Consider the following 12,921-nt stretch of genomic DNA (forward strand, 5'->3'; position numbering starts at 1 on the left):
CATGCTGGTATATTGTACAGTAAAGTTTATTCTACTATTTTACTAAACTCTAATATTTGTTTATGTATTATTTATTTGGGATATTTCTAACCCGTCCAATCACTATGCGTCTCTGGACGGCTTACAAACAAAGGGATTTTCTCTATCCATCCAGTGGACCTGTGCCAATAGGACTTTTCTATGCAATAAGATAAAAAGTCAAAAGAAAAAAAGAATAGCCTGCGCAGATACCTTCTGGAAAGCCCAGGACAATCCAGTCTGTGTCAAAAAGCCCTTACAGAAACCCTCTCCTGTTCCCCATCTGCTGCCCAGAGGCCTTTTCTGAAAGTGGGGAAGTTGCTATTGTCTGTCATTGAGCTGCTGCTGCTGCTTCAGCTGTGTGGCATACATATTTCAAGTGCTTTCTCCAGGGTGAGAACAGGGTCGGTCAGGAGCCTTGCCTTTATTTATTTATTTATTTACGGTGAGTTTTAAAACCCAAACCAAAAATTGAAAACAGCAACAAATAATAAAATATTAGTTTTCTAACATGAAATTTGAATATATCTATTACAATGAATGCACACACACACTATGTATCCCTTGTATTGTTGTGAACCACTCAAGAGAGCTTCAACCAATATAGAAATAACATTAATCTGGTCAGCACAGAAGTCCAGTTAGCATAGATCAATTTGATTAGTAGAGACATAAAATAAATAAATAAAAGCAAACAATGCTACTATTGTTAGGGACAGTTATGCATAGACTTCAACAAAGACTGCCAAGTTCTCCATATATTTATCAATTTGTAAATTGCACCTAAACATCATCACTTTAAAAAACAAAAGCGAGATCAAATGTTATTGCAGGTGACTGCCCTTCTAGTTTTGAAATATTAGTAATTTAGCTGCCGAAAGGGCATGGAGAATCCATTTATGTGGGCCTGGTGCTAAGTTCTAAGAGACAGGTAAATAAAAGAATATGCATGTCCGTAACTATTAATGAACTTTCCATCACAAACTTTATCCATATTACTACTTCCTCTCTTCCTTTATACAAATCCAGTCTTGCTCACTGGGTCAAATTCACAGTTACTGCTTTAAGTTAATTCAATAACAAATTGTTTGATGGTGTCTTCATGAGTCTGTATTTGATTCCAAAAAGGATATCACTCAAACCACCACATTCTCAGAAGGAGTACAGCATGTTCTTAATTGTGTAAGGAGCTTTTCAATGTCATTTAAGCCTTCAGTATCAGAAAAAATAGAAGTATTATAAATCACCAGGGCTTCCTCTCCAGTCCAGTGCAACAAAATGGGCACTTGCTATTTCCTACAGGGAATTCTCCACTCCAGTTGCGGTGAGATACTATTGAAGCTGTGTTCCCAAAGTGTCCAAGCAGAAGTGAAAGCTGGAGGGAATCCAGAGTCACAGATGCAGCAGTGCTGAATGTGTCTAGAAAGAAATTCAGTGCATGTAGTGAATGCACCCCTGATGAGCCCTCCACCATGAAAACATCAAAGCTGGCTTTTGAGAGCATGTAAAGTCTGTTGCTGCTTATGTATGCCCTCAGGCAAATCTCAGGACATACAAATCTGTCAGCGCCAACATGATGATGATGATGAATATATGGAATTATTATGGAATTATCTTAACAAAAGCTCTCAGGTCTGGACTCATATTTGCTGCAGTTCTCTTAAATACCACACAGATCGCTTTTCTCTCCTGTCCATTCCCTTTTGTCCCTGCAGCCTGCAAGCTCTTGCCCAATGAAGAGACCTGGAGATCCTGAATATTTACACATTTTTGTGATCTTCAGCTTCTCCTAATGAGGCAATGACACCAAATGGACTTGGGAATTCTTCTTATGGCCAACACGGCCCACTTAATTTTTAATGTAAACAAAACCAGTATCAGTATCTCCAATGTGGATATATTTGCATGGAAGGATTAGTAATATGATATTGAGGTGAAGTACTCTAATGATCTCTACAATGTGGCAAGCAACAGCTGCTGCCAAAAGCTGTGCAGATGTGGAAATGTCTCACACCATGTGGAAGAATAACAAGGAGAAAGTTGATGCCATGGCAGCAGCAGAGAACACACGACTTGGATAAAAATAACATGCACACTAGACCTAAACAATTTACAGGTCCTTGCTTCCCTACCAGTGTTAGACAGGGCACCTACTTTGGTTAGCAAACTATGGATTGCATAGTTTGCTCATGAATATTCATATCTGGTAGGTTTTGCTTGTAGCAAAGGATGAAAGCTGGTTTGGTCGGTCTCACAGATCGAGGAATCTACATTTGGTTTTCCATTTGGCCAATGGTCACATAAGAGCCACGGTGGCTCAGACCCAAGCCCTGACTAATCCAGCATGCTGTTCACACAGTGGCTGTCGAAATACCTTTGGGAAGGCCACACACAGGATAAGAGTGCACTAACGCCCTCGCACTTTACTTTCCCAGCAACAGTTACACAGAGGTATATTGCCTTTGATGCTGGAGATGAGCAGTCATCAGGACTAGTATCCACGGATAAGCCTTACTGTTCGTGAAGTTGTCTACCCCCTTTTAAAGTTGACCACATTGTTGACCACCACTACATCCTGTGCAAGCCAGTTCCACAGCTGAAATAAATATTGCACGTAGAAGGACTTCTTTTGGTTGTCTTGTGTTTTACCCCACTCAGCTCATGGAATGACCCTGGGTTAGAGAAAGAGAAAAACATCTCACTGCCCACTTTCCTCACACCATGCACAGGTTTATATGCCCCTACCATGTTTCTCCCTTCTTGCTTTTTCTTGCACCTAAGAAGCTCCAGGCTTTCTGCTTAAATCCAAACACAATGAGACAAGGAATGCTATGGCATTTACCTTGATTTTAGCAGTCATGAATAACCTTTTTGTATGTCCTAGATGTAGGGCTGCAGTGTTTTCATCAATGCATCTCTAAAACCATGATTCTGTGACAGTTCCAAGGCATTAACTCCCACCTGTTTAAAACAAGATATTTTCCTGTAACAGAACAATGCAAAATAATAATGGACTGGTATAGCATAATCTTTACAAATAAAGCAAAGGAGGACTAAAAGTTAGTCTGGACTTGATGGCTTTGGATGCCTAGCAACATTTATCAAGTCACTGCATGAAAACAAAATGTGTTGTAGTATTCTTTCTTCCAAAGCAGACCTAGAATCAACATAAAAAACTGTAAGGCCTTTGCATATAAATGCATGTTATGGGGGGTCACTTTCTGTGTCTGCTACTCATGCTAAGACGCACATTATTGCCTCCTCAAGAATTCTCAGTGAACAGTTGTCATTTGGAAAGCATTTTAAAAATATGCCTTGCATTCTTTCCAGCAACATCACCCGTTTCAGAAAGTCAGCCAGGCTTTCCCTGCTACAACAACTAACTTCTCTGCACTAGGTCCCCTTTCCAAATATATCACGTCGACACAATCATGCTTAAGTCAAACACTTTTCAAGGCTCCACTAAGCTGGGAGAAATGTAAGCACGTGCTTAAGTCTGCCATTGTAATCCATAAGCTAGAAAACCGCTTTGGTTTGCAGTGATACTTCGAAAGACATTATTTCAGACAGCACTTTCCGTGCAGCATAAATGTACAACGGCCTTAGGACCCGGAAAACCTTTATTTTTTTTTGGTACGGCAGCAGTAGTCGTGAGATCTTAGGATCGGGAAAGCGTGCTAGCTCTTTACGCATGCGTAGTATCTGTTTGCTGCGAGGGAGGACCAAATGAGGCGGCGCTAGGACCCTTGAAGACCAACCCACGTCGCGCCCGCGCTCCGCCTGTCAATAAAGGGCTCGCGGCGGCGTTTGACGTCACGGGGAGTTAATTTTAAACCTGGACAAGATGGCGGAAGGAGACGCTGCTCGGTTTGAACAGCGAGTCGAGCGGCCCCGGCTACAGCCGGACTTGGCAGGTAACTAAACGGCTGTCTGGGCTAAAAAGGAGCGGCAAGGAGAGCGCGCAGTGGTGGCCCTGTCGCTGTGGGCGGGCAGAGGCTCCTGGAGGCCGCGGTCTCCCCCTCCCTCTCTCCTCTCTGTAACGGTTGCAGGCGGGAAGCGCTTTCCTCGGGGGGCTCCGCGTGTGGGGGTGGAGTAGCGCCCCGACGGCTCTGTCGTCGGCGTGAGTGACCCGCGGTCCCGCTGGCTTCGCCTTTCCCCTCCTCTCTTCCCTGCCTTCCTCCGGACAGGCCTCGGTGTGCGCAGGGGGAGTCCGGGAAGGGCTGTCGTCGCGAGGCCTCGTCCCACTCGCCCTGGGAGAAGTCGGTGGGTGCCCTCCTTCCCTGAAAGGGCGTTGGCATGTGGCGGTAGGCTGTGCCCTCAGGTGGGAGAAGAGCTGCTTCAGACCGGCAGGGAAGACCGAGGCAAGGCGAGAGAGTGACACAGCGTAGTACAGCTGCTGGTGCATTAAGGGGAAAGGACGTGAACTCCCCAGGTGGCCTGTACAGTGGCGACTGTGATGCAGGAGGTGTGTTCGAATACTGGGCTTCACTGTGTGTGGCGAGGGCAGTGGTCGCGGGAAGCATCTGGTGTATATACAGCCAGAGGTGGGTGGTAGGTTTGATGGGAAGGGACGTGTCACCTTGTTGCTCAGGGCCCCTGGGTGTAGGATTTCTCGCATGGATGTGGGTTAAGGATTCGTGTGAAAGGCCTGGCTCTGATCTGTCTCCTAGTGCGTGTGCGAGAGCAAGAGAGCAGGTTTTTCTGTTGCAGTGTCTCAGCGGAACATCGTGTGGCAAGCTGGGACTGGTAGAGCTGGTGGAGGGAGCGAGTGCCCCACGTGGTAGGGCTTGGCTAGTCTGTGGTGTCTGTAAGCTTGTTGGTTGCTTCTGGCGAAGAGAGAATCTGGAACCTGACTTGTATTTTTGGGCGCTCTGGTTTAGTATAGTTTACACTGGGTGACAAGGTGCTCCAGGGTTTCATGCCTTGCTTAAATCTGGGGGCTTTCAGATGTTCTGCAATTGAGCTTTTCCTCCTTTCTGGGACAAACACTAATTAGGATCGGTTAATAAGTCAGTTGTTTTAGACCGTATTGTTGAATCCTTTAGGTTTAGGCACTGAAAAAGGTGTACACCGTGAGTTTAAATTTTGGGTATGTATGCTGCACTGGGGTCAGTCCTACATTAAGAACAAATTGTGACCTAATGTGCACAATGATTGCAGCACACAATGGTTTATTAAAGCCACAGTGGCTCATGGCATGCATTGGGTAGCTCTGAGTATTTACACTGTATCTGCAGCTTGTGATATTCCCCTAACCTGGTTGGGGTAGGTTGTGCAAGGGTTAAAACAAGCCATAGGTTATGCAAAATTGTCTCTTCTACAAATCACCACTACCTTATTTGGAGAAGAGGACAAGCTGTACTCATGGTTTGAATATTAAGAGTGGCTCCTTGAAGGTGCTGCAGCCCACCGAAGTTTACCAGTAGACTGATCATGCAAACCAGTCCAGTGTGTTAGCTGTACTGCTAATACAAATCAAATGTTGAATTATTGTGACAGGTTACATGTTTTTGAGGGACTAGTTAAAAGGTAGGTAGATATTGTAGTAGTGTTTACCTGGAGTAAGGAGCTGTTGGGCATTTTAGTGGGTGGGGAGATTAGTTTCTGGTAGGTGGGTGCTTGGGAGTTGTAGTTAGCAGTGGTGGCAGCTGAGTTGCATGGAGAAAACTTCTGGATAGAATGTAATGGTCCCAGTTCATATGTTGTAACCCACTTTTAAAGTAACACTTCTGTTATTGTTATTGTTTCTTTTAACATAAGAAAGAAAAAATCTTAGAACTGTTGTTCAGCTTGTTTTTCCAACTTGCCCATGCCAGTATTTGTATATCCTTGATGCATGTGGAATATGAGGGTGAAAGAAGATGAAATCAAGCTGATAACTAACTAGTGACCTTATATTCCCCTCCAATATGGTCCAAATTGGCAAGCAGCCAAAGAGTCTTGCCATTGTGTATATGATATGATAAACTTGTGTGCATGTTTGTTGCCAAACCACTAGGGGAATATGCTTGTATAATGCTTGCTGCACTTCATTCCATAAATAAGCTTGGCAAATGATAGTCAATTGACACCATCGTCTGTGTAACCTAGAAATGTTTAAATATAGCATTTCAGAGGAAATTCTGTTCTAAAGTAAGCTAATAGAAAATTTATGGTAAATAAAGCATTAGTGGTAAGTTGACTGGCTTATTTTAAATGTTGAAGCAAAATATGAAACTGGATTAACCAGGTAACAAGGTAGTGTTTTTTTCTTAAAAAAAATTGTTCCAAAAGTGTATTTACTATATCTAAGGTATAGTCTTTTGAAGCAGTATGTAAACATGTTGGAGTTTACAGGTATGTACTGAGTGACACTTGTTAAAGTGTCAGTCTTGAATTCAGGGTGCTGTTATAGCATCCACTTTGCTGAAGCTCATCAGGTCTGAGTCTGATCAGTGCTGGCTGGGAGATCACCTGGGAATCCCAGATAGCCACTTCGAGTTCTACAATGGATGAAAGGTGGGAAATGAATCAATCAATCTAGTGTTACAAAATACATAGGTCAGTATTCACTTGATGCAACCAGACTTCTCGTTATGCTTCAGATTGCACAAACCTGGTTCAGAAGGGCATGCTCTGGTATAAGGGGTGGGGGGCAAGCATTTCAAAATCCCCATCCTTAAAAATAGAAGTAGAACACATGTTTCTTACTCAAATTGAAACTTAAAAGCTGTCTTTTCACCCACTGGTAATAATTAGCACTTTGAAGTAGGTTCAGAAACAAAGCAGGAGCCAGTGAAGATCAAGTAAAATAGCAACAATGTTCTGAAAAGCAAGACCCTCATTAGCACTCTGGCTGTAGCATTCTGCATAAGCTACAATTTCCAAATGACTTTCAAAAAGCAAACCTATGCAGAGTGCTTTAGTTTTTAGTTTTTGTTTTTAACTCTGATGGTGGCAGGATCAGCCTTCTGTAGGAAAGGATGCAGTTAGTACACTAGCTCAAGCTACACAAAAGCACTCCTGGTCCCTGCTACCACTGGACCATTCATAAACAGGACTTGGGGGCTAGGAACACTTCCAAAATATAGCTTGATCCTTCAATGGGAGTATTACATCATCCAAAACCAGGCTGTAGCCTAGATTCTAGAATATATTTTCTGTTGATCAGAGTCACTTATGTCTTTGGAATAAGTTTCGGCTATCTTACTTTGTCACTGTTTTAGGAATGCATTTAGGACTTTCACTACTCCTTTGGAATCTGATGGTAAGACAAGTGTCATCAATATACTTAATGGAACTATACCCCCAATCTCTGGTATTTTATGAAGATCCTAAACAGACTGAGGAACACAATAAAACTCTGTTAGGCCAAGGGGTTTAACAGCTTTTATCCTATTATCTATTTCTGTTTAGGACTGGTGCAAAACTACAGGTAGCCCCATTTTGGCCACATGATCCAGAAGGGTATGATGGCTGATAGTATTGATGTTGATGTTCAGCAAAACTAATAAGGGTGCACTCCTAGTGCTTTGTGTAGGTCATCCAACTGGTGATCAGCTAATAGCTTGTTAGCATACCTAGTCACCAACACCTTACCCTAAAAGCATTGCTGAGAACTTATATAGGGAAGGTTGTAGCTCAATAGCAAGGTATAATTGATACTACTTATATAGGCTTGTTTATGTGCATGGTGCATCTGAATGGAAGAGGACACTTCTTTGTTCAGGATCCTTACAATCTAAACATTGACTTGGAAAACAGAGGAACAGGGATGAGGAAGCAAGTACAGTGGTACCTTGGCTCATGAACGCCTTGGTTCACGGCCAAATTGAATCGCAAACAAAAATTTCATGAAAATTTTGACATGGGTCACAAACTCCGAATTGGGTGGCAACCAAGATCGCAGCCATCTCCTCCCCCCCCCCCCCGAGTGGGGAGATGGCCACGATTGCAGTTGCATTTGTGCAAGGAAGACGTGCATGATCATGGGTGCGCTCCTGCAGGAAAGACAGGAGCGATCTCAGCCATCTCCCACTCCCAGTACGATCATGGCCATCTCCCCACTCAGGAGGGGGAGAGATAGCCGCAATCATGCTGGTTGGGGAGGGGGAGATGGCTGTGATTGCACCCGACTTTCCTGCTGGAGCTTGGCTTTCCTAATTAGTGAGTAGATAAAACTAAAACTAAGCAGGGTAACTTCACATTATTTCTGAACCCAGTTCCTGATTTCATACTTTCAAACAATCTAAAAATAATTAAATTTTGCTCCATTATATCTGAGAATTCTGAGCCTAAATATTGAATGTTCAGTACCAGAGTCCTAAATCTGAAAGAATATTTTAAACTCTCCACACAAGCTTATAAACTGGGGTTCATAAAACCTGAGATTGGTGGCTCTTTTGTTGATCTTATAATCTTTATGGCAAAGTAAGTAGCACATGGAACAAAATGATAATTTGGCTGTGTATTAGTACATGCTGATGAACAGGAGTTCTCTGTATATGTTACTATTAATCCATTTCAGCCATTGGATGCACAGTCCCTGATGAGGTTCCCTTTGTTAGCATGCCTTAATTGCAAATTTAGACATTTAAACTGATAGTAAGTACCTTTGAACACAGTGTGACTTCAAGTAAGCGTGTATATGATCAGGCTACACATCTGTGTGAACTACCTTCACAAAAGAGACATGAAAGGGCCTTCAGCCTACCATACACTGTTGCTTTCAGTCAAAGCTTTACCTCAACAGAGAGTTCTGTGCTGTGACCTGTATGCTCTGTATGTCAAGTGTATACTTTTTTGCAGCTGCTATGAAAGGCTGGTTAGTAATGGTCAATTGATCCTTGTTATGTAAGATATATCATAGGGATACATTAGCTAAAGCATTCCTGCTAATAATATAAGGACTTTTGATCTTAGCCAACCATCACTGATTTAGATATTACAGCTAAGAGTCTCTGGACCTGATGCAGTCTGAAAGCAATTTGGCTTTTGATCTGTTTTGCAGGCATATGTGATTTAGATAACATTTCTCACTCTTCTACATGGTATTTTGTTCTGAAAATAGGCATATACTCTGTAACTGCTAGAATGATTAAAATGAAGTTGCTTTGTAGCTAAATGTTTATACTATCTAGAAGTTTCATTCAGGATCTTTTGATATGCACCTTACTCTAGGGATCTGAAGATCAAGTTAGAATCCCAGCTTGTTTTTTGCATTCTCCAGACTTTGCTTTGGCCCTGGCTGGAAAGTGAGCTGAGCTAAGTTCAAGGTAATTCCTTGTACAAGATAAGCAAAGAAAGTAATTCTTAGTGCAAAATATGCAAAGCCTGCAAGTTGCATGTACAGAAGCAGAACACCACTTGAACTTGCTTCTTGTCAAGTGCCCATGAAAATGCTCATGGTGAGCTGGACTTAGAAGAGGAAGAAAGCAGTCTGGAGACCAGGGAGCACAGCTGAAGAGATCCAATGGGTTTCTACCCCAAAACTGGATCCTTCACTCATCTTTACCCTACACTGTTTCTGTATGACAGAATCAACCTGCTTAGGCAAGAACAGGGAGCAAATGCTAAACTAATGGTTTTGTTTTACCCTGAATCTGAGCAAGGGCATTGAGCAAAGTCACTACAACAGTAAGGATATAATAACTACAGTTAATTGGAATAAATCTTAATGATCTTCATAATACTTCACTCAGAAAACATGCATGGACTCAAATGGTATGTGGACATAATACTGTGGGACAACTGTAAGATTATGCTGGTGGATTCAGTGGACAGTTCTGATGAAATGCAAAATCTATAATGTTTGACCTTATAAGATGACATTTTTATAGATTAGAATACCTTTTAATTTGGTGCATTTATGCACTAAGTATAGTTAAATATATTTGTGTTCTAGTTGGATTTCAGAGGATTCAGGTGTATTGGTGGACTAAGACATAAGGCAAGTCTAGTAGTGTTGAAGTAACACTACTATAGGATTCAGTCTTTGTGGAATAAGGTGATGCTTCACTTGAAAATGCAGATTTGTAGTCTGAGCACATTCCTGCAGGTGATTTTATCAGAAAGAGTGAATCTACAGCCATGGACCAAATTTGACCTGTCATACTGACCCTCTGACAAGGCCCTTGCTCTTCTCTGAAGCCCTCAGAGGGGAGAAATGGTGAGAGAATGACTGAAAAGCAGCACAGGCTCTGAGGACCAAGCAGGTGTTGTTCTCCCTCACTTTATCTGCATGAGGGATAAAGCTGGCTCAGTCCCCTTTGCTGTTCCATCAGAAGATGGCAGAGGAGTGTAGTTACAATGCAGGGGACTGAGATAGCTCACATCTGCCCTCACATTTCCCATGTTGCAAAACTTTGTGGAGGGCCTAAGTGAAGTTAGTACTTCTATCGGGAGTAAAACAGGCGTCCAAGCTGAAATGCAGCCTGGAGACATTCCAGCTGGTGCTCTATTTGTTTATTTAGCATTATTGTTTACCATCTTGTAGCCACATAGCTAGATGGTTTACATAATAAAAAACCAGAACCCAGTGATTTCAGGCAGTAGGGCCCCACTCATATTCCAGGCAGTGAAAGACCAATTTAAATCCAGTTTTCTGATTGTCTTCATGTCTTTCCTAAATAATGGTGGAAAATTGACTACTAAATTATGTACCTTTACATCTAAATAAAGTATTCTTGCTTGCTTCATGCCTCCCTTCTGCTTGCCACTTCAACTTTGAATGATTTAAATTAGTAATTCTGGGTTACTTTCCTCTCAACTCAGAGTTCCAGGTTTGTATCACACCGAACCAAGAAAACAGAGCCTTCCTAGTTTGTTTTCTAAACTGAATGCTGTTTCCATTTTGCAAACAGATGAGTAGCAGTGTGCATGCTTGCGCTCTCACAGCCCCAACCAGCCATAGGTTAGTAACCAATCACACACTGCTGTCTAAAGAATAAAATGGTCCTTCTGAATAAAGAGGCTGGCAACCCCTCATCTAAAGTATCCAGTTATGTCTCTTTACAGTGAAATATAAAGGAAGAAGCAGGTTAGCAAGAAACTAGCATGGGGAAACATTTCAGTCTTCAACTTACTTGGTATAATTTCTGCCATGGCTTTGTCTAACCATTTGCTGAAGTCATGAAGAGTTTGGCTGCTACTGCAATGCTGGGATTGTCAACATAATGCTCTAAGACACTATATCAATTACATGTTGAAGCTGTTCAGAAGTTATCTAAAACTTGAAAGCTTGCATCTCATTACATAAAAATAGCACTTTTTCTTAGGGTGTTAGCTATGTTCCAGTGTTGTACTCTATAGCCTCAGCTATTCCGTGTCACTACTTTTCTCTTTTCCCATGCCTTGGACTTCAGATTCTGCTGAAGTTCTCTGGTTACTATGTTTTGTAGTCAGTGAGCATACTGATATGCTCTGTCCTATTTGTTTTTGACCTTCCAGTGTGAATTGGAAATGGCAACTAAATCTGCTTTGTAATGGTTTTACCTTTTGTGGGCTGCTCTTTCCATGCCTCTCTGTACTGTTGTACATTATGGTCTAACACTGAGAGAATGACTTGTCTGGCTACAGTAGTAGTTACGCTATCTTGGAAGATAGTCCTGTGCATTAGGATGGAGAAGGATTTAGGGTGAAAATCAATGATGCCAGTTCACCTGCTCACTTAAATGACTGGAAATGCTTGATGTTCTCAACTGTTGGGAGGTGCTGGGTATGTTGCCTAGGTTTTTGAAGCATAACATCTTCAGCCAAGTCAGACTTCCTGCTAGTAAGTGCATTCATAGGCCATTATTCTGAAAGTAATGTGAGAACTGAATGTGGAAAATCCAATTGTTTCAAAAGTTACTTCTGCCACTTGGTTCTGTTACCTGGATATATTAGTTACAAAATAAATAATGATGTAGGGAAAATCTTATTGTAATAATGCTATGGTGCATCAATTCTATTTCTATTAACCTGTGGTATCCACATATTTGTACTAAAATGTTTATTAGAGTAATGGCAGGTATTCTGGGTTAAGTGTGGTGGTGTGGTTAAGAGAGTGGAACAGGGACTCGGGATCTGGATTCTAGGTGCAGTCAGCCATGGAGCTAACTGCGTGACTTTGGGCTAGTCACAGACTCTCAACCCAACCTGCTATGTAAGCTGCCTTGAGTTCCTTGAAAGGAGAAAATGGTGGGATATAAATATAAGTACTAAGTATCAAATGAGACTGGATTAATTTTAAGGAGCAATCCTGTGCAAGCTCAAACAGAAAGCCTAAAACTGCTAGCGAATATTGGGAGTAACCTTTTCTGTCTAAACATGTGCTGTTAATCATTTCAGTTTTAAGTCACCTCAAGACAGGCTCAGAGTGTGAGGCCTGTTGATTCAGGTAGATGGGAGCATTTCTTCCTTATCATTCTGTGAACAAGCTATGGTACTTCTTCATTACACCTACTTATAATTGACTAGTCAAAGCATTTAATTCTGATCTTAACATGAGTTACTTGACAGAATTTGCAATTCCACATATCACCAGTTTTTTATCATTGAAGTTTGAAATTATACCATAGTTCTTTTGCTCTTGTGTGAAACTTCTTGGGACTTGCTTAGAATGAGACAGACTGAACAAATGGACAGTATGAAAACAGCCAGCTTGTCTTGGTCTCCATTTTAACTTGCACCAAATGGAGACTGATGGATTTTTAGCTAATCGTGAATTTATCTCTAACTCTTATGCTCATAGGTGAGATATGAAACAAAGGGTCTAGATCTGTGAAGTAAAGGTAGCTAAAATTACTTGGTTCCACTTGGCTGTAATGCAGAAGTGTTGAACCCAAGGCCTGTGGACCCTACTTCAATGGGTTCCTTCCCTTGGACCTTTATGCCAGCAGTCAATTTGGTAGTTTTTCAGTTATTTCCTATTTTAAAGGGTTA

The 12,921-nt window shown here is 41.8% G+C and overlaps 1 protein-coding gene across 2 annotated transcripts in view; it reads left to right on the top strand.

The window, feature by feature from the left end:
• The first annotated feature begins 3,829 nt into the window (after positions 1-3,829).
• ATL2 (atlastin GTPase 2) overlaps positions 3,830-12,921 on the top strand; it is a 38,500-nt gene continuing 29,408 nt past the window's right edge. For both annotated transcript variants that reach the window (XM_044428234.1, XM_044428238.1), the window contains exon 1: positions 3,830-3,932. In XM_044428234.1, coding sequence (XP_044284169.1) covers positions 3,863-3,932 — 70 coding nt within the window. In that variant the 5' untranslated portion in view covers positions 3,830-3,862. The remainder of the gene's footprint in view (positions 3,933-12,921) is intronic.

Source organism: Varanus komodoensis, unplaced genomic scaffold (assembly GCF_004798865.1).
Source record: "Varanus komodoensis strain SLA01 unplaced genomic scaffold, ASM479886v1 scaffold2, whole genome shotgun sequence".
NCBI lineage: Eukaryota > Metazoa > Chordata > Lepidosauria > Squamata > Varanidae > Varanus > Varanus komodoensis.